At 50.7% G+C, this 24,415-nt stretch overlaps 10 protein-coding genes across 10 annotated transcripts, besides 1 other annotated feature; 5 read left to right on the top strand and 5 right to left on the bottom strand.

Moving 5' to 3' along the window:
- Positions 1–24,415: part of a sequence feature (contig 1.113 1..316066(1)) that runs on past both edges of the window.
- On the top strand, positions 372–2,040 carry ANIA_06864 (translation initiation factor eIF2B subunit delta; the record flags this gene model as incomplete). Its single annotated transcript, XM_659376.1, has 2 exons — positions 372–998; positions 1,048–2,040. 2 exons carry the CDS (start codon positions 372–374, stop codon positions 2,038–2,040), a joined length of 1,620 nt encoding a protein of 539 aa, XP_664468.1.
- Positions 2,581–3,515, top strand: ANIA_06865 (protein-transporting protein BCP1; the record flags this gene model as incomplete). Its single annotated transcript, XM_659377.1, has 2 exons — positions 2,581–2,895; positions 2,958–3,515. The coding sequence occupies 2 exons, from the start codon at positions 2,581–2,583 to the stop codon at positions 3,513–3,515; spliced, it is 873 nt and encodes a 290-aa protein (XP_664469.1).
- Positions 3,559–4,623, bottom strand: ANIA_06866 (chorismate mutase ARO7). Its single transcript, XM_659378.2, has 3 exons — positions 4,530–4,623; positions 3,762–4,416; positions 3,559–3,711 (listed from the first exon to the last, which is right to left on the bottom strand). The coding sequence occupies exons 1-3, from the start codon at positions 4,598–4,600 to the stop codon at positions 3,634–3,636; spliced, it is 804 nt and encodes a 267-aa protein (XP_664470.1). The 5' UTR covers positions 4,601–4,623; the 3' UTR covers positions 3,559–3,633.
- mdv1 lies at positions 6,048–8,425 on the top strand. Its single transcript, XM_050611132.1, has 5 exons — positions 6,048–6,174; positions 6,236–6,839; positions 6,885–7,097; positions 7,143–7,930; positions 7,978–8,425. Exons 1-5 carry the CDS (start codon positions 6,091–6,093, stop codon positions 8,251–8,253), a joined length of 1,965 nt encoding a protein of 654 aa, XP_050467187.1. The 5' UTR covers positions 6,048–6,090; the 3' UTR covers positions 8,254–8,425.
- ANIA_06868 (uncharacterized protein) lies at positions 9,226–11,052 on the top strand (the record flags this gene model as incomplete). Its single annotated transcript, XM_659380.1, has 1 exon — positions 9,226–11,052. One exon carries the CDS (start codon positions 9,226–9,228, stop codon positions 11,050–11,052), a length of 1,827 nt encoding a protein of 608 aa, XP_664472.1.
- Positions 11,882–13,356, bottom strand: ANIA_06869 (agmatinase; the record flags this gene model as incomplete). The annotated part of the gene is made up of 4 exons (XM_659381.1): positions 11,882–12,434; positions 12,505–12,867; positions 12,971–13,158; positions 13,222–13,356. The coding sequence occupies 4 exons, from the start codon at positions 13,354–13,356 to the stop codon at positions 11,882–11,884; spliced, it is 1,239 nt and encodes a 412-aa protein (XP_664473.1).
- ANIA_06870 (MATE family efflux transporter) lies at positions 14,361–15,941 on the bottom strand (the record flags this gene model as incomplete). Its single annotated transcript, XM_659382.1, has 2 exons — positions 14,361–15,271; positions 15,329–15,941. The coding sequence occupies 2 exons, from the start codon at positions 15,939–15,941 to the stop codon at positions 14,361–14,363; spliced, it is 1,524 nt and encodes a 507-aa protein (XP_664474.1).
- Positions 16,957–18,988, top strand: ANIA_06871 (putative MFS transporter; the record flags this gene model as incomplete). Its single annotated transcript, XM_659383.1, has 5 exons — positions 16,957–17,230; positions 17,425–17,544; positions 17,611–17,700; positions 17,772–18,548; positions 18,621–18,988. The coding sequence occupies 5 exons, from the start codon at positions 16,957–16,959 to the stop codon at positions 18,986–18,988; spliced, it is 1,629 nt and encodes a 542-aa protein (XP_664475.1).
- On the bottom strand, positions 20,819–21,475 carry ANIA_06872 (uncharacterized protein; the record flags this gene model as incomplete). The annotated part of the gene is made up of 2 exons (XM_659384.1): positions 20,819–21,154; positions 21,206–21,475. The coding sequence occupies 2 exons, from the start codon at positions 21,473–21,475 to the stop codon at positions 20,819–20,821; spliced, it is 606 nt and encodes a 201-aa protein (XP_664476.1).
- On the bottom strand, positions 22,975–24,167 carry ANIA_06873 (uncharacterized protein; the record flags this gene model as incomplete). Its single annotated transcript, XM_659385.1, has 3 exons — positions 22,975–23,025; positions 23,205–23,770; positions 23,837–24,167. 3 exons carry the CDS (start codon positions 24,165–24,167, stop codon positions 22,975–22,977), a joined length of 948 nt encoding a protein of 315 aa, XP_664477.1.

Below are 24,415 nucleotides of genomic sequence, written 5' to 3' on the forward strand. Positions count from 1 at the left end.
TGCAAGGCGTTGGGTGGTATTTTTGCTTTTGTTTTGCAACCCTTTGTTCGTGTAAACTTTTGATCTTTCCTGTTATGCGACGATGAGACGATGGAATGTCGGATGAGCACACGATTTGGAATAATCAATGAATCATTTGCAACATCTATTTGTAGAGGTATAAGCACCCAAAAACCTACGCGTAGTTTACGATTACTCCGTAAATAGCTTGTTGATAGGGCTGCTCTGCATTGGTTGCGCTTATGGCATCATCGCCCTTTTCGGCGAGTGAGTCAATCCAGCCCGCGCTTCCTCATCCCCACAACCGCCCGAAAAAAGTCTCCAATGCCCCTCCTGATTGCCGCCATCGCGTTCGACACAGTTCTTACAACATGACGACTCCTGCTGACTCTACACTAAACAACGCATCCTCTCACTCCGCCTCCCCTACCCCTGCGCCCGCTTCGCAACCGTCAGCCGCGATGGAGCAACCATCCCAACCGCAAGGCCAGCAAAAGGCCCCCAAACCCGCAAAACCCGCCAAACAACCCCCTAAAGACAAAACTGCCACATCTGCGTCCACCGACGGACAAGGTGACGAGAAGCTCACCCCCGCAGAGCTGAAGAAGAAGGCCAAAGCGGAAAAGGCCTCCCGTCGCGCCCGGGAAAAGGCTGAACGCGAGCAAGGAGGTGCACCTGGTGGACAGAATACCCCGGCCGGCAAGAAGGGCGGCGATGCTGGAGCTCCGGCAGCGGGGTCAGCAGCCAAAGGACAGAAGTCTATTCCTAGACGGGGGTCTGCGCAGACTGTTCCCCAGGCCGAGGAGGTCAAGAAGAAGAAGGAGAACAAGAACGTCGCTGTGTTCGGTCATCTTTATGGACAACAAAGGCGAAATACGGTCGCCGGGGCTGGGAAGGAGGTTCATCCTGCCGTTTTGGCGCTGGGATTGCAGATGAGGGACTACGTAGTTTGCGGGAGCAGTGCCAGATGCGTTGCGACGCTGTTGGCTTTTAAGAGGGTATGCTTCCAACCCTCCCAGTTCTGCTGAAGCTTGCTGACATTTTCAGGTAATCGAAGCATACACAACACCGAAGGGCACGTCCCTTGCTCGTCATTTAACCACACATCTTTCTCACCAGATCACATACCTTTCCACATGTCGTCCACTCTCCATCAGCCAGGGAAATGCCATTCGAGCCCTCAAATTGGCCATCTCGTCCATAGATCCCTCGGTCCCAGAAGCACAAGCAAAGACAACACTTTGCGAATTCATCGACAGTTTCATACGCGAGAAGATTACGGTGGCGGACCAAGTCATTGCCGGCAGTGCGGCGCAGAAGATCAAGGACGGCGACGTTGTCGTGACATTCGCAGGTAGTTCAATTGTGAAACAGACGCTCCTCGCCGCGTTTAAACAGGGCAAGAAATTCCGCGTTTCGATCATCGACTCCCGTCCGCTCTTTGAGGGCAAGAATCTCGCAAGGACACTGGCCAATGCCGGCCTCGAAGTGCAATACTCTCTCATCAGCGGTCTCAGCCACGCCGTCAAGGAGGCAACAAAGGTCTTCCTCGGCGCCCATGCCATGACCAGTAACGGACGACTGTACTCGCGCGTCGGCACGGCGCTGGTCGCCATGTCGGCTAAGGAGCGCGCCGGCGGCGTCGAAATCCCCGTCATCGTATGCTGCGAAACTGTCAAGTTCACAGACCGCGTTGCACTCGACAGCATTGTCGTCAACGAAATCGCGGACGCAGACGAGCTTGTTCCAACGCACCCACCTCACCAGCTAACGGACCTGCCCGATCCCGCTGCCGCTGCACAGCCCGAGCCGAAGAAGGGAGGCAAGTCCGTGCCCTCGAACCCTAGCCCATCTGAATCAACTGCGCCACAAACGAACAGATCTCCACTTGCGGACTGGCGTGATACGCCGAACCTCCAGCTGCTGAACCTGTTGTATGATGCTACGCCCGCTGAATATGTGGACATGGTTGTTACTGAGATGGGCAGTCTGCCGCCGAGCGCGGTGCCAATTGTGCATCGGATGAGTACGAATCTGTAGGCGTTCCAGTGTCGAGTCGCTTTCTGTCCTCGATCTATGGGATCTTTTCTTTTCCCGCCTTGTCTCTTGCGCCGCTCGGATTTTGTACACTGTACCCTTCGGCCCTGGAAGTACGGATACATTGGGCTTTCAGGTGTTGTACTCAGTATGTTTATGTATGGCTAGCGAACTTTGAGTAGAGGAAAAGTAAAGGATATTGCAGGCTTTTTATGGTTTTTATCTACTAGGTGTCTAGGAAGTCATTGGAACAAGAAGCAACGTTTTTCTGGAAAAAGAAATAGCTCAACATAGGCTGCTTGGGCTTCGTGAAGTGAACTTTGATCTCTTAAATAATGCTCAATACTCCAGATGTCAATTTGACAAAACGATGAAGGAATGGTATTGAGATGGTCGAAGCGCAAGTACAAGAGCGTGTTCACCAATCAGAGCCGTCTCCGCGGAGCAACAATTTTTATCTTATCCCCTCACCTGGCAGCTTAACTTGATCTTTAACAACACACTAAACACTGCGCAACATTTGATCACCCTTACAAACTCACAATGGGTAAACGCAAGCAAATCAAAGATGGTGACGTCTCCATGGGCGGTACTGACCCTGCGACCGGCGACTCCTCCGACGAAGACATCGACATGGTTAACGTCGACTTCGAATGGTTCGACCCTCAGGAGATTGACTTTCACGGAATCAAGCACCTCATTCGGCAGCTCTTCGATGTTGATGCGCAGGACCTCGATCTTTCCGGGTTAACGGATATGATTCTCGCCCAGCCATTGCTGGGGTCCACCGTCAAGACGGATGGGAAGGACTCAGATCCGTATGCCTTTTTGACTGTGTTGAACCTGCAGGAACATGCTGTATGTCTGACCTACTTGAAGCGTTGATTATAGGCAGCCTAACTAACTGGTTTTCCGCTCAGGATAAACCCCCGATTAAGTCCTTAACAACGTACATTAAGCGCAAAGCCAGCGGCACGCCTTCCCTCTCCCCCCTCGCCCAACTCTTCTCCCAGACGCCCATCCCGCCAATCGGGCTCATTTTAACAGAACGACTCATAAACATGCCCTCCGAAGTCGTTCCTCCCATGTACGCGATGCTGCAGGAGGAAATCACTTGGGCGATTGAGGAGAAAGAGCCGTACAATTTCTCGCACTACCTGATTGTTTCGAAAACATACGAGGAAGTCGAGTCTAAGTTGGATGCAGAGGATTCAAGGCCGCAGAAGAAGAAGAAGAAGGCTGGGCAGGAGAAGGGCGAGCGGTTCTTTTTCCACCCCGAGGATGAGGTGCTCGAACGCCATGCGCTCTGTAAGGGCGGCTATGAATATGAGCATAAGCATGATGAGGGGCATAGTGATTCGAAGAGGGCGTTCCAGGAACTGGGAATTCGAACAGCGGGGAGTTTGATTCTGATTGAGGCGGGAAGGTTCGAGGGGGCGGTTAAAGAGATGGCGGAGTATTTGAGTCCGCAGCAGTAGGTAGGTATGATATGATGATTTATAGATTAATGTGGTCATGATAGAACATAATAAAAGTTTCTATTTTTGTTTTAGGGTCTATTGTCGTTACGGCATGGCGAACTGTTCGAGAGCACAGCTACTCCCATTGAGTGCCCTTAAGGCGTTGCATCAGGTACTCTACTTCGACAACCTTGGTCAAAGGGATAACGTATTCCTGTTCTTGATTAGATCATGAACGGCAGGGTGAGGTAAGAGGGAAGGTACCTTGTACATGTCCTGCACAGCCTGAACATCAATCTTCGGCCCCGACTGCTCAGGAAAGCCAGGATCTGTCCCGTAAGTCTTTGCCTTGAGCGCCAACCGCTCCAGCACCTTTTGCTCAACTTTCGCATCCGTAATCGCCTCATCAATTTCCTTGCGATCCCCTGCCTTAATCAGCGCAACAAACTTTTCCGTCTCCTTCTGGAACTTCGACTCGGCCACAAACTTTCCGAAGTGAATGCGCCGTGATAGCGCCTGCAAACAGCTCACGTCACACGTCGCCGCTGATCCATAATTTTCCTGCGTCTCCCCACGGTCCTCGCGCCCGCCAAATTGCGGGCAAATCGCAGGTAGAATATCCTGCACGTACCGCGTTTTGATGGTCTCGTTGACATTGACGTCGTTGTCGTGGAGGATCTTAGGGTAGTCGAGCGGTTGTAGGATGGGTTTCTCCAGCGCAGACGGGAAGAACGGGTACTCATCAGGAGACTGGTAGCGGCGGACGCGCGATTGCAGCCGTTCAGTTTCGCGAAGCAGGTAGTCCATCAGGCTGATTTGTTCATTGGGGATTTTAACGCCGCCGGGGATATAGATTGTTTTGTTGAGGGGGAACTGCACCCGCTCGATTAGGTGGAAAGTGATTGTGTCCTCTAGACGGCTGTTTCACTCTCCGGTTAGCTAAATGCTATATCCTCAATATAGGACTTTGTTCGAGCAGGGGTTGTTTGCGGGGTATAAAATGCGACTCCGATATCGCTAACTCCAACTTACATGAGCTGGAAGCGGATGTTGGCGAGATCCAGGGCCTTGGATGCGTCGGAAAGGTCGATAGCCGTGTCCATTGTGGCAATTTGGTTCTGTTCCTGGATGACAATACAGAGGGGAAGACAGAGGTTGTTGGACAGTAGAGAGGAAAGCAGATGGGGAGAAATTCGACGTAGGGAACTGAACTGCGGGGCGGAGTCTGACCGAATTCAGGAACACCGTCTTTCTGTGTTTTGCCAACCAGGAAAAGCAGTCCAATTCATATCATGGAGGCCAATAGGAAGAAGCAAAAATGGCCAACTGGGCGCCTTGTTTGAGGCCTGACATTCTTAGTCTGTTGTACTAGCTGATGATGATGGTGATGATGACGCAGTCGCAGGCATCCCCCGCCCCCCTGCTGCTTACCTCCTTCTGCCGGCGCTTGGCTGCTTATCTCTTAGAGAATTTACATGCTTGAGCCAGTCACGAACAAGTCGGTACATTATTTATTCCAGATTGTGTCACCTCAGCTTATGCTAGCTTCTGCACTCGCTTGATATGCCTCACCGACACAGAATCGGCCAATGCCATTTTATGCTGACAACTTCGGTGAGAACTTCAAAAGTTGGTCGTGTGCTGCTCTCTGCCGCCGGCGGTTTCGCGTTCCAAGCAATATATGACTCTTCCCCAGCCTGAGGAGAACACTGTAGACGATCGACATTCGCTGACAGGCTACAGGGAGCGTACAGACGCCAGTCCTAGACTGACTGGCAGACAAGTTGCCCACAATTCATGCCTATCTAAACTGAGATTCACCGAGATTCATTATGCCACTGTTTTTGAACCTGCTGGAAGAAGTAATGCAGCTGAAATTGGACTTTTGATGCTTTGAGGAATCGAGAATCTCGATGCGACAAGAATGCCCATACGCAGATGTGTCGCTACCTCTACAATACTTGCGTCCCAGGAGAACAAGTCGCTAGACGCTTGTTAATGGCAGGCAGTGATCCAAAAGGGCCATGATCTTGGTTCTTCACGTCAGGGATCAAGGTCCTAGACCTGCTCTGCGAAATTGGGCTCACGACTCCTGTTGCAAGCGTTATGCAACCTCCTGAAGGCGGAAGATCGTCGCAGCAAACATACTCGGGGATGATTTATTTACAGAGCCTATGGTTACCAACCTGATTCCATGAGAATGTAATGCCGGCCGTAACATTCTGCGCAATGTTCGCGATTGTCCTCTGTGAGTACTCGATTAAGCAAGCTTAAGGGGTCTCCGAGTTGTGAGCAGTCAAAATTGCGCTGCAGAGAGATCACGACGTAGGATCCTCTGGTTTAAATGCTCAAGGATCTTCATAATGTTTCTGGTTAGTACTAGAATCGAGACCAATGACACAATACCTTAATGCATGACCCGGCCTGTGCGGTATGAAACGGCAAAATCAAATGTAGGGATCCGGCGCCGCGGTAAACGTCGCGTGCACTAGAACTTCCTCTCAAGCGACCCAAACTGCCGAGCTTCCTGTTTTCGCCAACGCTGTCCCAACCACATGAGGTCTTGGTTCTAGACAACTCCTCTGGTAGGGTCATGGACAAGCACCGCCGCGATGATTCTCCTTCGGGTCTATCAGATATTGTCGAGCGTGACGGGCTCTTGGGGACCGGCATCACTGTATATCCCCGCTCGCCACTGACGTTTTGTCCATTTCAGAGCTAACTATAGACCTGAATAGTCTCGACATATCGAGGCCTTTGGGAGAAAAGTCACATCAACTGCTGGGCATTTGATGGGCCCTTCTGGCGACCCGAGTACGAGCACTCACTACCAGAACGCTATGGTAGATATCCATCGCGAGCTCCGACGCCCCAGTACACAGCGCAAAGTGTTCGCCCTCGCACAAACAACGCCGACTGACCTTGTCCGCTCGAAGCTATCGACTTCCGAGATCCAGTCCCGCGCCATCTCATCCCTCCCCGACGAACTCCTCTTGAACATCCCTGACGACACCAGCAGCTACTCCCTTTTTGAGGGGTTCCAAGCTACGCAGAATGACCATGAATACAGAAAAGCACATCGCCGGGGGAGGTCCAAGGGGAAGAAGCTCCTGAAAGATAAAGATGGCGAGCAGGCTGACCCTCCGTCCACCTTGACCGAACTGAAGAAAGAGCGAGATCTGCTCAGCCGGCGAATGGAGTTGATGGGCGTTCGGAAAAACATGTGCAGTTCGGAGATTGTTGACATCGATAATAAAATTGCAAACTTTCATCGCATGCGTCAGATAGTTCTGGATCGGTTGGCTGGCTTGGAGATGGAGGAGGCGGAGCTAGAGCATGAAGGTGGGTAATACTTTGAGAGTCAGAGACTCCCGCTAATAAGTACAGTCAACGAGATCGATAATAAGCTAGACGACATGGCGGAAGAAGAAGCTGCGCAGGCCGCACAGGCTGCCGCAGCCGCTGCTGCTGCCACCACAGCGGGCTCTGAAACCCACGAGGAACCTGCTTCGGAAGATCCGGCAATGGATGCGTCGTTCATGTCGGAATCAATATACCAGAAACTGCCTTCACCACGAAGCTTGAAACACCGATCAATACGTATGACTGCTCTCCCGCATTGAGAGCAACAGCTAACGGTCACAGGGAAACGGTCTATGCCAGTTCTTCACGAGCATTTCGCCCCTGGCTCAGAAATCAAGGAGTTCCAGGCGCACACCGACGTCGTTACGGCTCTCGATCTCGACTATCCGTTCGGGACCATGATCACAGCGGCGTTAGACGACACTGTTCGAGTTTGGGACCTAAATATCGGCCGTTGTACCGGATTCTTGGAAGGGCACAACGCCTCAGTCCGGTGCCTCCAAATCGAGGACAATGTTGTTGCGACTGGCTCTATGGATGCGACAGTCAAGCTTTGGGATTTGAGTCGTGCTCGCACTACGCATAGAGACAACCGCGTTAATAAGGACGAGGACGACGATGCCGTGTCGGTTGCTTATTCAACCAGCTTAGAAGACTGCCATGTATACTCTCTTGATGCACATGTTGGAGAGGTCACAGCGCTGCACTTTAAAGGAAATACACTAGTGTCAGGTTCTGCCGACAAGACACTGCGACACTGGGACTTGGTAAAAGGACGCTGCGTACAGACTCTGGATGTCCTTTGGGCAGCTGCGCAAGCGTCTTCACTTGGAAACGAATCACAGTGGCGCCCGTCTGGACGTCTACCGGATGCTTCTGCGGACTTTGTCGGAGCCGTGCAGTGCTTTGATGCGGCCCTCGCTTGCGGTACAGCAGATGGCATGGTCCGATTGTGGGATCTGCGTAGCGGGCAAGTCCATCGAAGCCTCGTGGGACATACTGGACCTGTGTCATGTCTTCAGTTTGATGATGTGCACTTGGTAACTGGAAGTCTTGACCGCAGTATCAGGGTAAGTCTTTTTACCATTTCAACGTGCAACTCTGCTAACGTACCCAGATATGGGATCTTCGAATGGGCTCGATCTACGACGCCTATGGCTATGATAAACCAGTCACCAGCATGATGTTCGACACGAAGCGGATTGTTGCTGCAGCTGGAGAGAACGTCGTCAAAGTGTACGACAAAGCAGATGGCCACCACTGGGACTGTGGTGCTGGGGTCGGAGCCGACGAAACAGGACCTGACCCTGCGATCGTTGAGCGTGTCCGACTCAAGGACGGATTCCTTATTGAAGGCCGCAGGGACGGCATTGTTGCGGCCTGGACTTGTTAACCGCGCAGGACAAACTCACGTACAGATACCATCTCGTACATGTTACTACTATACGCACCGGCATTGTTTACTCGCATCTGTATATTACATCTATTCTTGGAGTCGATAGAGGGAATGGGATGGCTGTCCGGTCGGTCATCTGAGAGCTTGAAACCGACAAAGGTCGCAGTTATGGTTACAATAAAGCAAATGTCTGCGGAACCTGTCTAAGTAAAAATAGAAGAGATCTTACTATAGTACTATTCATGGATATTGTAAATATTCTGAACGTTTTGCACCAGGTTGATCTTGAAGACAATCACTCTAGAATGTCAGTCACGCTTTTCCGCTTTGGGTGTACGTGTTCCCATCCAATCCAACTCTGTTTCTTCTCTCTACACATCTCAACTAAAAACATACATTCGACACTTACACTAGATTCAAACGCGTCTTAGTCTCTGTGCGAAACGAAATTGTCTCTATTTTCATTACAGCACAACTGATATTTGTATGCCTACATGATCTAGCGCGTCAGATCCCGCGCGTGTTCATGAACTTCATCGCCAATTAAGAAACGGCCCGAAGGCTGGTAACCTCCAACGACGGACGCGGGATTCGGCGACGCCTCAGTGACGCTCTTGTTTTCTTTCTTCGAGGCGCTTTTGTTCACCCAATTGGCCCAGACAAAGCAATCGGGGTGGTGGCGGCTGCCTTGTCTGAACCGAAGTGCGCCTCTTTCATCGACACCCCATTGCTTCAACTCGAGCCGCGGTGTTACTTGGGCATAATTATACGATTACTCCCAACTCGAATCCCTTGCGCGATCTTATTTCTTCTCTTGTTTAGAGTTCACACTATACTAACTGCCTAACCTCGATACCTTATTTACCTGCTTCGATAGCAGTTGATGATCATTTTAACTGTATGTGGTTGTTCTGCTGTGACTGGAATGCGCTGACTGTAGAAGATATTTTAATTACTTGACAAGAAGCCATGCCGCCCAAGAAAGCTGCCACCAAGCGCACGCGGGCTGCGAATTCGGCTTCTCCCGTTCCTGCCTCGCGCCGGTCTGCGAGGATGAGTCCAGGTCTTGGAGGTTCGAACTTGCCCAACATCCCGACGAAGACGTCGTTTGCGTACGGCTCGTCTCAGACCCCAATTCTCCCGCACATGCTAGCCGCGAGGCCTCAGATGAATTTGGCGGAAATGGCTGACTCTATCGAAGAAGCCGTCCAAACCGCCAAAGAACGCGAGAATAGCGACTCACCCCACAATATGCCAGCTTTGAGCACAAGCGGCACAAGCGGCACAAGCACGCGCAAGTCAGCTGAAACCTCGCCGCGAAGGACTCGACGACAACCTACGCCTGATCAGGTGCAGCTGCTCACCTCGCTGCACGAAGCTTCGTCGGCGACACCGTCGACTCCCACTCGACATTCCTTCTCTTCAGGATCGAGTGTTAGGGAGGTCGCTGAGAAGCAACTCTACCCTTCTTACATGGACCAATTGCCGGATCAAGCGGAGGTTCCGGCCGACGCAGATCTGCAGGGACTGGGCTTGGACAACATGTCGGTTATCTCCTACAATGTCGAGAGGGATGTTCACGACGATGACCTCAAGCGAACACGTTCAAATATCACTGCCCCACCTCGGCGAGTCTCCGGGCTCGACCTCAAGCACAGCACTATCCTTGAGGAAGACGAGTCCTATATACCGTCCCCGTCAGTGGATTCCTTTTCCGCTCCAGCTAAGACTATCATCTCGGATCACGATCCAAGGACCCCATTAAGTCCACACTCCGATGACTCAACTTCACAATGGGAGAAGCCCAAAGACGGTTGGATTCCATGGCTTCTTCGAGCCCTTATTGCGACGTTGGTGATTTTTGGCATTTATTCCTTGCTAGGCAGTGCTTCATCCTTTGACGCAAAACCTATCCGCTTCAACAACAGCGATCTAAATGCGCTCTCCAGCCAGGTAGTAAACCTAGGCGCGCAAGTCTCTTCGCTGTCAAGGGACATGAGATCCGTCCGGGCAGAAGTCAGCAATATCCCTGCGCCAACAACCATATTACAATACCCGAGCAAACACGGCCAGGAAATCATTAAGACAAACTTTCTCACCAGGGGCAATGGTGTGATTGTAGATCCATTTTTGACGAGCCCTTCAGCATCACGTAAAGTCACGTGGACTCAAAGACTCTATTTCTGGCTGTCCGGCGACAAGCATATGCGCCCGCAACCGCCACTTGCCGCCATGACCCCGTGGAGCGATTTCGGAGACTGCTGGTGCAGTGCCCCGAAGAAAGGAGTAACTCAGCTCGCAGTCCTGCTGGGCCAGCGCATTGTCCCGGAGGATATCGTGGTCGAGCATCTACCAAAGGAGGCGACGATCCGGCCCCAAGTGGCCCCCCAGGAGATGGAGCTGTGGGCAAGGTACCGATATGTCGGAAACGGCCGTCCATACAAAAATACATGGTTTGCTTTCTTCCGGCGGTATCCGAAGAACATCGCCGGACAAGATCCTCTGCCGTCTGATCAGACGTTGGTGCGTCCGTCTGTGATAGAGGCTCTCAGGCTTGCCTGGCGTGGGGAGTCGGATGATGAGTTTTCTGATGATAAGCAGCTGGGCCCGGATTTCTTTCGTATTGCCAAGTGGATGTACGACATCAACGACACGAACAATATCCAGCGGTTCCCGGTGAATGCATACATTGATTCGCCCGATCTTCGTGTCGACAAGGTCGTTTTCCGGGTGAAGTCTAACTGGGGTGCCAACGAGACTTGCATCTACCGCTTGAAGCTCCATGGAAAGTTGTGATCGACAGGACTCCTCGGTTCCATTTTTAGAAGCTACCTGTATAGCTATCTTTTATCTGACCAGATCTAGCTCGTTAAGTGAGCAATTCTGATCGCTAGTCAGTTTGCAAGCGCAGCCTCGCCCACGAGTACTTCTCACCGGCGTCTGTCACTGCCGATCCAGTCGGCTTATACGCATACATTCATCTGAGGCGGGAGTTTGGCGTTGGAGGACGATATCCCGGATTGGCTTGGTTTTGGTTCCATTCTTAAGTGTATATAAGACTAGTCCTGTTGGTGCACATATACATTTTTGATATCTTTTCAACTCAGTTCTTACCTGTTGAATGATGACGGCCGCTAGTACTGCCACTGGACTCCACAGCATGCTGGTGAGAAGGCATGCCGACCAGAGTCATTTCAGACGCTAACACCTCCACCCTGTCTATTATCTCGCTAGATATTTCTATCAGGGCTAAGGGTGGTATATAAGCTGTCCAGTTACTAAAACGCTGGTCCCATGTGTAGACATATCTAGTAGTGAGATATGGATATGGATATGGATATCGAAGCGATGGCAATTAAGCCGTTCTGGAGTAACTTGGCTAACTATCATACAGCATGGTAGTATCTACCACGCAGGCCCATTTGCCGGAATTTCAGTGCAAGTTTCGAACAGAGGGAAATGGCAAAAGAAATGGCAAGATCCAATGATGCCTTTGCTCAGGTAGCATTACTTTGTTTCGATTTCGTTAGAGCATTATTATTATCCATGTACCGTCACCTTAAGATATTGAAGTTCGACCTTTATCCACCGTCATAGAAAAACATCTCATTATCTCATCACCATTTCACAAGTCACTCCGCTCATCAACCGTCAACGGCCCCTTCTTGACCATGATTGTCAGCACCTCATACAGCACATCCGCAGCAGCCATAGTTGTCAGTTCCGCATTGGTATCATAAGCTGGCGCAACTTCCACAATATCCGCCCCAATGAGGTTCAACCCATCAAGCCCTCGAATCAAAGTCCTCAGCTCCCTAGTACTCCATCCCCCGGTCTCGGGCGTTCCTGTTGCGGGCGCAAATGCGGGATCAATGGTGTCAATGTCGATGGACAGGTAGATCGGGGTGGAGGGGTCGTTCCCTACGCGGTCGCGGATCTTCTTGATGATACCCTCGGTCCCAATAGTGTCGATTTCACGTGCCTCCACGATCTCGAATCCGACATATCCATCATTTTCGTAGTCGGAAGGTCCGGACAGCGTTGTGCGGATTCCGGCGTGGATGTTTGTGTCGTTTCGGAGGAGGCCTTCCATTGCGGCGTGGTAGAAGTATGTCCCATGGTTTATGGAGGCGACTTCGCTGGGGGAGCCACCGAAGACTTTAGGTTTCCAGGTGTCACTGCAATGGGTCAGAAATCTTCATCTAGTCTGGAGAGGGGATGGACTGTTGATAGGGGAGGGATTCATACAGATGCGAGTCGAAATGGATGACAGTCACAGGGCCATAAGCCTTGTTGATACTGCGCAGCAGAGGCAGCGTAATGGTATGGTCTCCTCCCAAAGTTATGATACGGGGGAGTGTCTTGCCTGCGCGCGAGAGACCGTACTCGTTGGCGGAGGTGTAGGGCTTGCGCATGAGGAGGCTGTTGTGCCCTTCCTCAATCTGCTGGATCGCCCAGGCGTTATCGTACCTGCGGCAGTCAGCACATACATCTTCTGGTATTGACATCGGACTGAGGGAGGCGTACGAAGTGACAGGGATATCACCACAATCTAGGACCTTAAGGTCATTGCTGAACGGGTTTGCCTGAAGGGGGACATTGTAGCCGCCGCTGCACAAACAACGTTAGCTCCGCATTGTTCCCGTTTCCTTGGATCTGGGAGATCTGAATATCCTGAACAGAAGAGCTAATCCAAGGAGCAAGGGAGACGCACTAAAGATTCAACCGCCTGCTTCCCTGTCGGATTCCACTGGGCCCAAACCTCGCTCCAGGTCTGTAAGAAGTTCCCGTGTCAAAGGGCGCTCCGATGAACGCAATATCGAATCTCTCTTCTTCGCTCGCGAGACAAGGAAAGTAGGGGAGGCGGCCAAAGGTCGAGATACCGGAGAAGACAGAGTCGGCCTAGCATCATGTCTGTCAGATGTCGGACCAGGGATAGAGGATATGCTGTGAGAGTGCACGTACCTGGGTGCCGCCGTCACCGGGCAGAGTGTTGTACCAGAGCTTTTGCAAGGGGCCCGTCAGGGGAGTCTGGTGGCTGCTGTGGGCAGCGGCCACCGATGAGAGGGAGAGGGCGAGCAGGCTCACAGGGACGAGCATGTTGAGTGCTTCCTAAGGATGAGGGTGGGTTACGGGATAGCTTGAAATGAGGGGATGGCTATTTATGTATGCACCCATACATTGGGGCTCCCCATTCCAAAGCCGAGATCGGGTATGCTATCTCTTCTAACGATACATGGACTTGGGATAGACGATTGGTCTCATCTCATCATCAACCCTCACGGATGCATACCCACAGTACGGCACAACTGCAGACTGTTCTCTCCCCCGACCTTCTTAATCGAGGCGATATCCTGAGATACTCGGGCTGAATGGATTCTTCTCCGCATGATAAGACTCTTTTCATCCTGCTTTCTTCATTTTGTTTTCTTATCCTGCACTCATAATCCTGGCACTGATAGATCCACTACGGCGGCACGCGGTTCTTTTCTCCCGGCCTTCCGAATAAGAGCAATAGGGCGAGAATGCAAGCATCTGGTCGAAATCCTCGTACTGATAAGCACTCTACGTCCGCGGAGTAAAGAATGACGTTTGGAAGCCAGCTTCGTTGAATAGAAGTATATCCGTCCCAAAAAGGAAGTTCGGGAGAGACCCTAGGTGGGATGCCGAGGCTAAGTGTATTGTCTCCCCCCAGTTCTTGGCCAGACTAATAGCGATCTGCTTCCTTATCAAGCTTTAAAGAGTTAAAAATGACACGATCAATTTGTCTTGCCTTGTCCTTGCTCCTTATCAGTATCCCTAAAAGTCTCTGGATCTAGACCATGGGATTTCCCGTCACCGAATCCCATTTATCGATCTTACATTGACGATTTCATCATAGTTCTGCTAGCCTGCTATCCCCGCAGTCTAGTCCTCGGAAAGATAGAAAAAGTAAAAAGTAATGTATGGCATGGTTGAGGGTCCCGATACCGGCCAAATTATGCCAGTGCAGGCCTTCCTTGTCTGAAATGGTGCACTCAACTGCAGTTTAACTTATCAGTACAGGGTAAACTGTCGTGGCACCATAGAAGAGTAACGCGGTTATTGAAATGTTCAGCACTAGACTACAACCTCCCTTCCTCTTCCTCTGCATAAGCAGCCTCATCCATCCTCTTAAATGCCTTCCTCACTTCCTTGTCAAAGTCGCTGGCTGCAACAATCACCCACTCCAACGCTCCCACCAGGTAGAGCGCCACACACTGGCCAACCCATAGCCCCTTCAATCCCCACCCATGAAACGCCAAATACACGCCTAGTGGCAGCGCGCCGCAGTAGTAGCTGACGATGTTGACAGCGGCTCCAACATGCTGCCGTCCCATACCTCGTAGACTTCCACCGCAGGACCCGTTCAGACCGTCGGCGATCTGGAACAGCGCCACAAAGGGGAGAACGGCGGATGTAAGGGATACGACGCGGGGATCGGAATTAAAGATCTTTGCAAAATGATCTTTTGTACCCATGAAGGCCACCAGGACAACCAGGCCGAGGATCATGCTCAGCCAGGCTGCAACGTTTGCCGCCCTCCTGGCGCCCTTTGCGTCTTTGGCGCCGAGCAGATTGCCAACCCTAGCCGATGTCGCAACGCCGACGCCGAATGGGATCGTGTTGAGGACCTGGTCCGCGGTCATGATGACGCTCTGTGCAGCGAGCGGGATAGTTCCCAATCTTCCGGCGGCGAGCGCGACGATCTCAAAGGCCCACCATTCCGTGCCGACGTGGACGACGCCTAGGATCGCCAGGCGGGAGAAGGTGCCCAAGTTGGTGAGTGCTTCTCTGCTCCAGCCGCCCCAGCATTCAGAGCCGCGGACGAGTATCGCGTAGAGTACGAGCAGCGCAAAGGAAAGCCAGTATGAGATCCCAAGGGCGAGCGGGGCCCCCAGGAGGTCGAGGCCGAGCTTGTAGCAGAAGGTATAGGTAAGGGCGGCATTAAGCGGGGATGTGAGTAGGAGGACATAGGTGCCAGGCCGCATTATTCCTGATACTGGTCAGCAAGTCTTCGACAACTTCGATAAAAGAAAGTGGCTGGAGTTACCCTGCGCCTGTAGATATTTCTTCATCAGCTCGAAATAGACATATCCCAGCCCCCCGGGAATCAGGGCAGTCAAGAACTGCGCGCTATCCTTGGAGAGATCCGCATCCTGTCCTAGAAGCAGAAACACCTTCTCGGAGAAGATCCAGAGAACCGCCACGGGAAGGTAGAACAATCCCAGAACGAAGAACCCCCTCTGCAGCAGGATCCCCAGATTCCGTTTGTCGGACCCGGTAAAGGACGAGCTGGCCAGTGTATCCAGCGCTGTCGTCCCTCCCAGCGCGATCATCCACGCCGTGATCATGGCGAACATTAAACTGAATGCGCTGGTGGCCAGATGCTCCGGAGAGATACGCCCAACGATCAGGACGGAGACTGTCTGCAAAGAGTTCTGGAGAGCGTAGGCGAGGATGACGGGGACTGAGGATTTTAGGAGTAGCAGGAACTCGGCGAGGATCGCTTTCCTGCTGTCATGGTCGGTTACCTCGGCGTCTCTGGAGGAAAGAGAATCGGGAAACAGGTCGTCTGTCGGCTTGGGCAGGAGAGAGGTGTATTCCGTTGGCGTTGGGCTATCATACTCTGGCCCTGGTGCGGTGGTGTGGATGGAAGAGTACATCTTGCTATACGCGAAGGTGAGGTGAGACGAAGAAGGGGAAACTGAAAGAGAGCGTGGGGGTAAATAGTATTCTCTACCCCAAGGTTACTCATTCGTCGTACATGCATGTTTTCATAATTCCAAGCCGGTCATCCACTCTTCATACATTGGTACATCCCAAGACCTTCCGATTAGGGCACTAAGACCACAAGCCCTTGGAGTCCCAGAGTGGACCCGCGCCAACGCAGTGCAGTAGTCTGCAGTAGATCGACCCGAGGACAAAAGTTACTCCAAAACCCAAATATGTCATCATTTATGCACGCTTATCAGTCTGATGTTATCCTTATCAACTCTCAATCTATTGGCCGAATCAGGCTAGATTCCGGTTCGGCGAGGCGTGAATGTGCACATCTGATATCGAGGGGTTTCCGAGGATCACTCTCGTCGTGTTTGTCATGAAGGATCGAGATCATTTCGTGGATTGTGGCGACTGATATGGCCAGAGCTGTGAAGAGCAGCTTTGTCGAGGAGGCCTTGAGCAGGGCAAGGAGGAGGAGGAGGGCTGGGAGCATTGTATATTTCCACAGTTTTATATAGGGCTGATAAGTGTTGTAGTGGACATTAATAGGGGGCTTTACTTGACTTATAGCTGACTATATAGATCTCTTTACAAGGGTTCTATACCGGTAGGGCAATCCCTTTGATACGTTATATTTGTCAAGATATGAATAATCTTATCGTTAACGGCTATAGTTGCGTTTCCCGATGAACATGTAAACCCCGTACGTATCCCCTGTACCTATACCTTGTACCGATCCTGGAACTGAGCCGTCCCATCCTGATCCTTGCATTTAACGGCCGATAAGAGATATCCCTCTGCAACATCATTCGATCCCTATGCTCTATCTCCATCTGGCCATCTTGATTTCCTCAGCTTGAAATCGTATAATATGGCGCATCCATATATAGTCTGCCGCGCACCGCCAACTTCGCCTACAGCAGGTCTAAGGCCATGCATCCCCCCAAGGAACCCGCAATGGCTGATATGCATGAAAAACATCCCGGCATCGAAGCAGCCCCAGCGGAGAATAACGAGCCTCTCCCTGTGGAGCAAAACGGTATCCGCGTCCACCCGCAACCGACATGCGACCCTCTTGACCCATTGAACTGGTCGTGGTTGCAGAAGCACACTATTCTAGCGATTGTCATGCTCAAGTACTTTCCCAACTGTCCCCACTGTCCCGGTACATACCGTGTTCAGAAAACTAAGCAAAGCCAAGCTGGGTCAAGCCAGACTGACGCGCGAGTAGGTACTTCCTCTTCACCTACCTAACAACAACAACCGTCCCCTCCTTCCCGGAGCTCCAATCCCAGTTCAGTATCAGCTACAGCGAGGTGAACTGGACGGTCGCGATCCCTGCCCTCGGCCTGTCGGTTGGCCCACTCTTCTGGTCGGGATTAAGCGATATATATGGAAGACGGATTGTGTTTATCATCGGCACAGTAATTGCGCTGGCTTCTACAATCGGGGCTGCGGCCACGGATAGCTATGGCGGGTATATGGCTGCACGCTTCTTTCAGGGGTTTGGGGTCAGCCCGGGTAGCAGTGTGGGCATGGCTGTTGGTATGTCTATCATTATAGAACATATGGCCTGGGAGCTGTTTGGTTAGCGCTAACGAATACCTGCAGTGAACGATCTTTTTTTCGACTATGAGCGTGGCCAGAAACTGGGTCTATGGGTGCTGGCCATTGATTCTGGATTGCTTGTTGGGCCAATTTGTGGGTTTCTCTGATTTTTTCCTTGCACAATGGTTTTTTAAATATGTGAAACTTACTGATGATGAATGCAGTCGGTGGCGTCCTCAACCTCGTGTCGGCAGCATGGATCAACTGGTTTAACGCCATTCTCTTCGCCACGCTGTTGGTCCTTGAACTATTCTTCATGCCCGAGACACTGTATCCGCGGGCTCTCATGCTGACGCGGATGCCAGTCACGATTACCACCACAGATTCTGATATTGAACAGCCTCCAGCCTTGGTCTCATTCGAAAAGCCAGCCCCATACGAAAACAGCACGGCCGTGACTGAAAGAGATATTGATATCCCCCGCACAAAAACCCTTCCCTTCCTCAACCTACGTCCCCTCCCAGCCCTTCCTACCGTCCCATTTTATACTCCGCTTGTCCGCTTCATGTACCTCTTCACTCTCCCTACTATCCCGCTCGCCGTGCTGGGATACTCCTTCCTCTGGTATTGGTGGGTTTTATCTGTGATCACCATGCTCCCTGCCGCATACCCGTCTTATAGCCCTTCCATCCAAGGCCTACTTTTCATAGGCCTGCTCCTCGGCACCGTTGTCTCGGAGGTGCTGTGCTCAGGACGACTCAGCGATGCCTTAGTGGCAAGGCTGGCGAAGAAAAACGGCGGCGTTAGGGTTGCCGAGATGAGGATCTGGGGCGTTTATCCTGCTATTCTTATTACTGCTGGTATGCCTACCCTGCAATTATCTACACTGGTCAAAAATCAACTGGCTGACTGGGTTCGTGGTGAAGTGGGCCTCATTCTCTTCGGAGTCAGCATAGACAAGTCGTACCACTGGATTCTTGGACAAATTGCTTTCTTTCTCTGTATGTTCCCTATCACCATCGCTATCCCTATTTCATTTCTCTTGATAGCAATGGCCTAACTGTTTTTCGCAGTCGCTGCCGGAATCCAGATTGGCAATACCATAACCTCCAGCTATATTGTTGACAGCTACCCGCTCCAATCATCGAGCGTGATTATTTTCTACGCTGTCTTCTTGAATCTGAGTGCGTTTGTTAATCCTGTGCGTACTCTCCTCTTTCCCTCCAGCCTCACGATTTCAACGACTAACGCTGACAACGTGAAGTTCTTCATAACACCCTGGCAGGAATCTGTAGGCTGGACATGGACGTTCACCACACAAGCGCTAATAGTAGTTGGACCTGCGGCATTGCTTTTTGTGGCCTTGCAAAGGTACGGGGCCAAGATCAGGGGACTCGTGGGGATGCCGAGCTGGGTGAATCCTGAATATGATTCGAGTTAGGCAGTAGGTCGATAAGAGAATCAATCCAAGTCAGTTTCGTTCATGAGCAGACAAGTTGCATTCAACCAGCACAAAGGGAGCACAGATCAATACCCTACTTAGCAGCTCTTAGCCTAATCTGGTACTAGAGATTCGAGAAGTTATTGGCCAGTAGCAGTGCTTAAAGATGTATTCATGTAGCAGGTTGGAATAAAGACGAATGATATATAGACGGTAGCCTAGCCCGTCTGTTTGATAGGTGGTTCATTAGCCAACTTCAGGTAACTTAAGATATCGAGTCTGGGATGGCAAGAATACCATACTTAAAGGTGTGAGTAAAAAAGCGAAGAAATCGACCGATGCAAGAATTCAATAAGGAATGTATAGCGTGTTAGATGTGTGGAAAGGCAGGTTTTATGTTAGGAAGCATTGAACTCAATGCTAGCAAATATATATTTGTAGAAGGTCACTTTAACTTTAGGCTTCTCCAATATACCCACGACACTTCTATTCTGTGCTCAATATAGCTTAGACTTATTAGCGAGATAGATATAGAACGGCAGCATGGCCGAGTGGTCTAAGGCGGTAGACTTGAATATTTCACAAGAAATCAGGTATCTACTCTCTTCGGAGGCGTGTGTTCGAACCACACTGCTGTCGATTTTTTGCACCTCGAAACCAAGCGATTTTTTTTTACTCAATCAAATTTTATAACTCATAATACATACATACATATACACACCCTTCAAATTACAATAAATTTATTTGAAGTCAATCTGGTTTATTAGTTTTTTTTTTTTTTTTTTTTTTTTTTGGCCGATTCCCAGAACTAGAGGCATCCATCCACTTTACATGTGTAACGGGTGTAGGCAGTATTATTTTCAACTGGCTGTTCTGTATAAACGAGTATCACAAGCTTAGAGAAAGAAAAAGAAACAAGAGATAGAAGCGCAGATATCTCCCTCCTCCCTTTATCAACCTTTCCTGATCATACGTCAGGACTTCTGACTTCCCGGACCAGTATACCGCCGGACCTACATGCCGACGGATCTCTTTTCCTAAGCTACGAGGCTGCAATTCCGAGGCTGTATACTGATGTTGCAGAAACCTTATCTAGAACTAGGTTGAGGGCATGGCCGACAACCAAGCTCCAGGCCATAGCCTGTGACAACATGCATGCCATGATCTCTATTTTTCGACAGCCGAAGCATACAGCAAGAGACAATTGGAAATTCCTAAAGCTGGCAGCTGTGTCCACTTGATTGATATAACGCGTCTGCCCTTAAAAGCGCGACCCAGTCTGATGAATGTAATACGTCACAAGTCATCGAAGACGAGCTTACAGGCGGTTTGCTGTTTGGTGCACAGCCTTGTTTATGATCACCTGGCCACTCAGCGACAGGTACTGGATGTATAGGCAAAGAATGAGCTATCGTTTATAGGAGGAAAACTCATCAGCGTTGCTGCAACGATCCAAGACAAAGCTCCTGGTGCTCGTCTAATCAGGCTTATGAAAATAATCGCAGGCTTAGACCGTTATTTCCAAACGTGTGATGACGATGCGCAGACCATCCTGACGAGAGCAATAGAAAAGAAACGAGCAGAATCGCAAAGCCTACGGCTCTGATACAAGGCAATGAAGAAAGGCTAGAGTGCTTGACCATGGGAGTGTACTTCTTGGTCAGACAAGCTCTAGAATTGGGAGATCGCTCTCGCCGGCGTTATCGTTGCTAAGATGGGACAACACGGGCTTCTCTATGACTTCAGATGCCTCGCTCATTATAGCCACTCTGCTATCACAACATGGGCCAACCAAGCCTCTCTTAATCCTCTGGAAGCTTTCAATCCTGCCTATTCTTTCCTGGAACTAAAACTCCTCCTTCTCAACAACAACCACCTCGTCGGACTGAAATCCAGCCATAGTCGACTGCCGACCTGGCTCATCCCATCAGCAAGGGTGGTACCGTTCATTTCAGCATTGATATCCCCAACAGGAACGGAAGCAACAGGCAGTGCATCTCTCTTGACAGGATGCACACAGCTCCGCGAGTTATCCGCCCAGAACCAGCCGCCGGCCCAGATATCGCCGTACGACCAAGTTCCACCGTTGTAGCTTGTGCTTCGCAAAGCCGTACCACATGCATTGGTTGATGATTTCCTCAGTGATATCCTGCCCTCATTAGCGAGCTTCATTATGACAGAATGCACCTAAAACGATGCAGGAAATGAAAAGCCCACCCAGCACTGCTGCTCGCTCTGCATACCGAGGATTTCCCAGGACCCGTAGAACGCGCTGACGATGCCACCACCTGCGTCGCACCACGCACTATCTGGATACGCGAAGATCCACTGATTCCAGGCGTTGGGACACAGCCAGGCGCGGATGGACCACATCATCTCGACCGCTGCTTGGGAGAAGACTTGTTGGTTGGGGACAATGCAGTCGGCTGCTTGGCTGAGACCAAGGAGGGGGGTGAGGGCGAGGAGGGAGTTGAGGTTCAACTTCATCTTGCTGGGACGACTGATGGCTATTCTGGAGACTTGATTGGGATGCTTCATGAGCGTGAGATGGGCGTGGAGGTGGATGGAGAGCGCGAGACCAGCGCGCCTTTATACCTTTCTCTGTGCACAGTGCTCCTCGTAAACATCGGCGAATACTATACGTATCCAGTAGACCAATTGAAAGCTGCAGACTACTGTTGTCCAATTTGCTCTCTAGCATGCTTATAAATTCTGACCACGCAGCCGAGTAGTAGCCCTAACTGTATTGGCCGCAGTCCATGCTCTCTATTGGTGCGATCCTTAAAGTCTAGACTATTCATGATCTAGCAAATGGGGCCCTGCTGTTCCTGGACCGATGTGAGGGTGACCAATACATGAATGACGGTCACATTCTTAGCTAGTTTTCCGGTAATCATCGTCTTTAATGGCGTCCAGGAGGATCTTTGTAGAAGAGATGGAGGATTTACATGGGCCTCGATATTCTTGTTCGCGGAAATACGTGCCATCGGCGGACCTTGATTGGGAGACTAGCTCCTGCAAGAGGGCTATCATTTGTAAGGCTGCAATGAGCACTTGGCCTTGGCTTTGCTATAGAGTGGAGGCTGTGCGCGACGTGACTGACGTCTAGGCTCCTTAAGCCCTGGGACTGCAGGGGTGCCATTACAGGATTGACTGCAGTCATGAGTTTGACATTTCTAATTTCTGGCCTACCTGCTGTCGACCCAGCTGATTATTTAGGCAGTAGGAATACTAGTTGCTTCTTAGCAGGTTGCGAGTCGTCCTCTGAATAGATGTTCCATGTACTTTGATTTCTCGTGCTATGTTCGCTCCAACAACTGCCCTAGCACATCTGCCAGAGGAACAAGTTGTCCTCAGACCGTGAGCTCAACGGCTGCTTTGTTTCAGTTGCTTCAAGGCGAGGAGCAGTGTGCAAAACCGCCAATACTGCTAGATCCAGTCCCTCGACCGTATCCGGACAGTATCAGTGTTAGAATGATGCTTGCAATGCTCGAACGGGGAGGTATAACTTTCCCAACCGTGATTATATACCAAGAAGAACCATGCTATTTCTCTATTTACATACGATCCTGACATTGGTGAAGGTTTAGGGATCCTAAACGGGGCAATGAAAGGAATTCTAGACATGTTAACCCATTAGCTAGAACAGATTATCGGGAAAGGGTATTCATGCAATAAGATGATCCTTGCGGCTATCAAGTACGTACTTCAGCAGTACGGATATAGATGGACCAAAATTACGCTTTGGACGTTGATGTACAGGCATGTCTATATACAGATTGTGAGTCGGAACCGCCCATGTCATGCAGCAATATCCAATAGACCGGACCTCCACAAGTAGAGAATATATACATATAGATGGAGTGTCGGTATTCGGCATTCAGATTCAAATGAAATTATAGCTTTCTCCAGGTAACTCCGGTATCTCTATTGCTCCAGACCCAACTCCAACTCTAGCTCCCCTGGTCCTGGACATGGACCGAGCCCTAGCTGACGAGGAAGCCGACCTCGACGTTGAACTTGATGCAGACCTTGTACTATTTCTATTGCTGTTTGTGGTAGATCTCGACATAGACCTCTCATGTCCACTCCCATTCTCATCTATGGCTAAAACTGAACGTTCACCTGAAAAACTTAATGGTGGCGGTTGAGGTGGAGATGGAGCAGGAGTGGGAGAATAGAACCGCGGATTCGCATCGATTTCCCAAGGTTGCACCTGAACTGGTCTCGTTAACCTCGGCATTAACTCTGCAGGATATTGCACCGAGTTTAGATTTGGGTTCCGATATAGGGTTGGTATTGACGAGGGCACTGCGGGTTGATCTATTGCTGGAGCTGGAGCTGGGGCTGAGGGAGATGGGTAGCCCATGCCACTCAGACCCAGACCCAGACCAAGTCCAGAAGGTGGGTGAGAGTATAGCTGGGACTGAGATTCTGTTAGCATATACGCGCGTCTCCCACTCCGATACTGGAAGTACGCGAGGATCGCGAGGAGGGTGATTAATGGCGCGCCTACGCCAACACCGAGCCCAAGAGCGATTTTGCCGGTTGAGGTTAGGGAGGAGGAAGTTTCTGTCGATGCTGGATTTGGGGCTGAGGATGCGGTATTAGAAGAGTTGGATGATGAAGATGATGGCGAGGTGGTGATATTGAAGTCTCTAGACGTCGATGTAGCGTCTCCCTCAATGGAAAGGTAGAAAATGGATGAGAGGGCCAGGTCGAGTGAGTACGTCTGTACGACCCAAGCAAAGGTATTCACTCTTTCGTCCGCAGTGGTTTGGGCTTTCCCACAATTAGTTGTTTTGTCTAGACTGCATTTCACTGTTCTGTACATAGTGGTGGACGTACCGAAAATATTACCCCCTTGTATATTGATATTTAAACTCTCGCTCTCGCCATCATTCCCACCTTCATGACTGGAGACATTCCCAGTAGTGCGCTGCCAGATGCTGATGTTGTAGAAGTCGAGATTCGTCGTCCAGGCGATGTTCTGGACGCTGCCGAGTTCGAAGGTTGGGATGGCCTCCAAGTCGGGGTTAGACGGGGGATTTGTAAAATATGTCTTTGCCGATGAACTTGAGTCTGAATATGTGTCGACTCTTGCGAGTATATTGCGAGGTAATGTGCTAAGCAGCAGGATGAAGATGAGAATTCGATTCCATAGGAGCGCGAGCGACATTGAGGAGCATTTCTTCATATCCTCTGGGCTGGGGCAGCCCTTTCAATTCAAGCCTCGATTCTAAAAGAAGAGAGGCGAGGGACTCAGAAATAATACCTGGGATACGGTGAGGAGGCGCAGACTGATGAAGTTATCTATGATCAGACTAGATGGCGTGTGTTTCAGGGTCGGCCTTGGTATCAAGTAGGCCAGTGAGAATAGCTTCATAGCCGCCTCAGCGATGGAGATTCTACGCCTAATAGTATTTC

Source organism: Aspergillus nidulans, chromosome I (assembly GCF_000011425.1).
Source record: "Aspergillus nidulans FGSC A4 chromosome I".
Classification (NCBI taxonomy): domain Eukaryota; kingdom Fungi; phylum Ascomycota; class Eurotiomycetes; order Eurotiales; family Aspergillaceae; genus Aspergillus; species Aspergillus nidulans.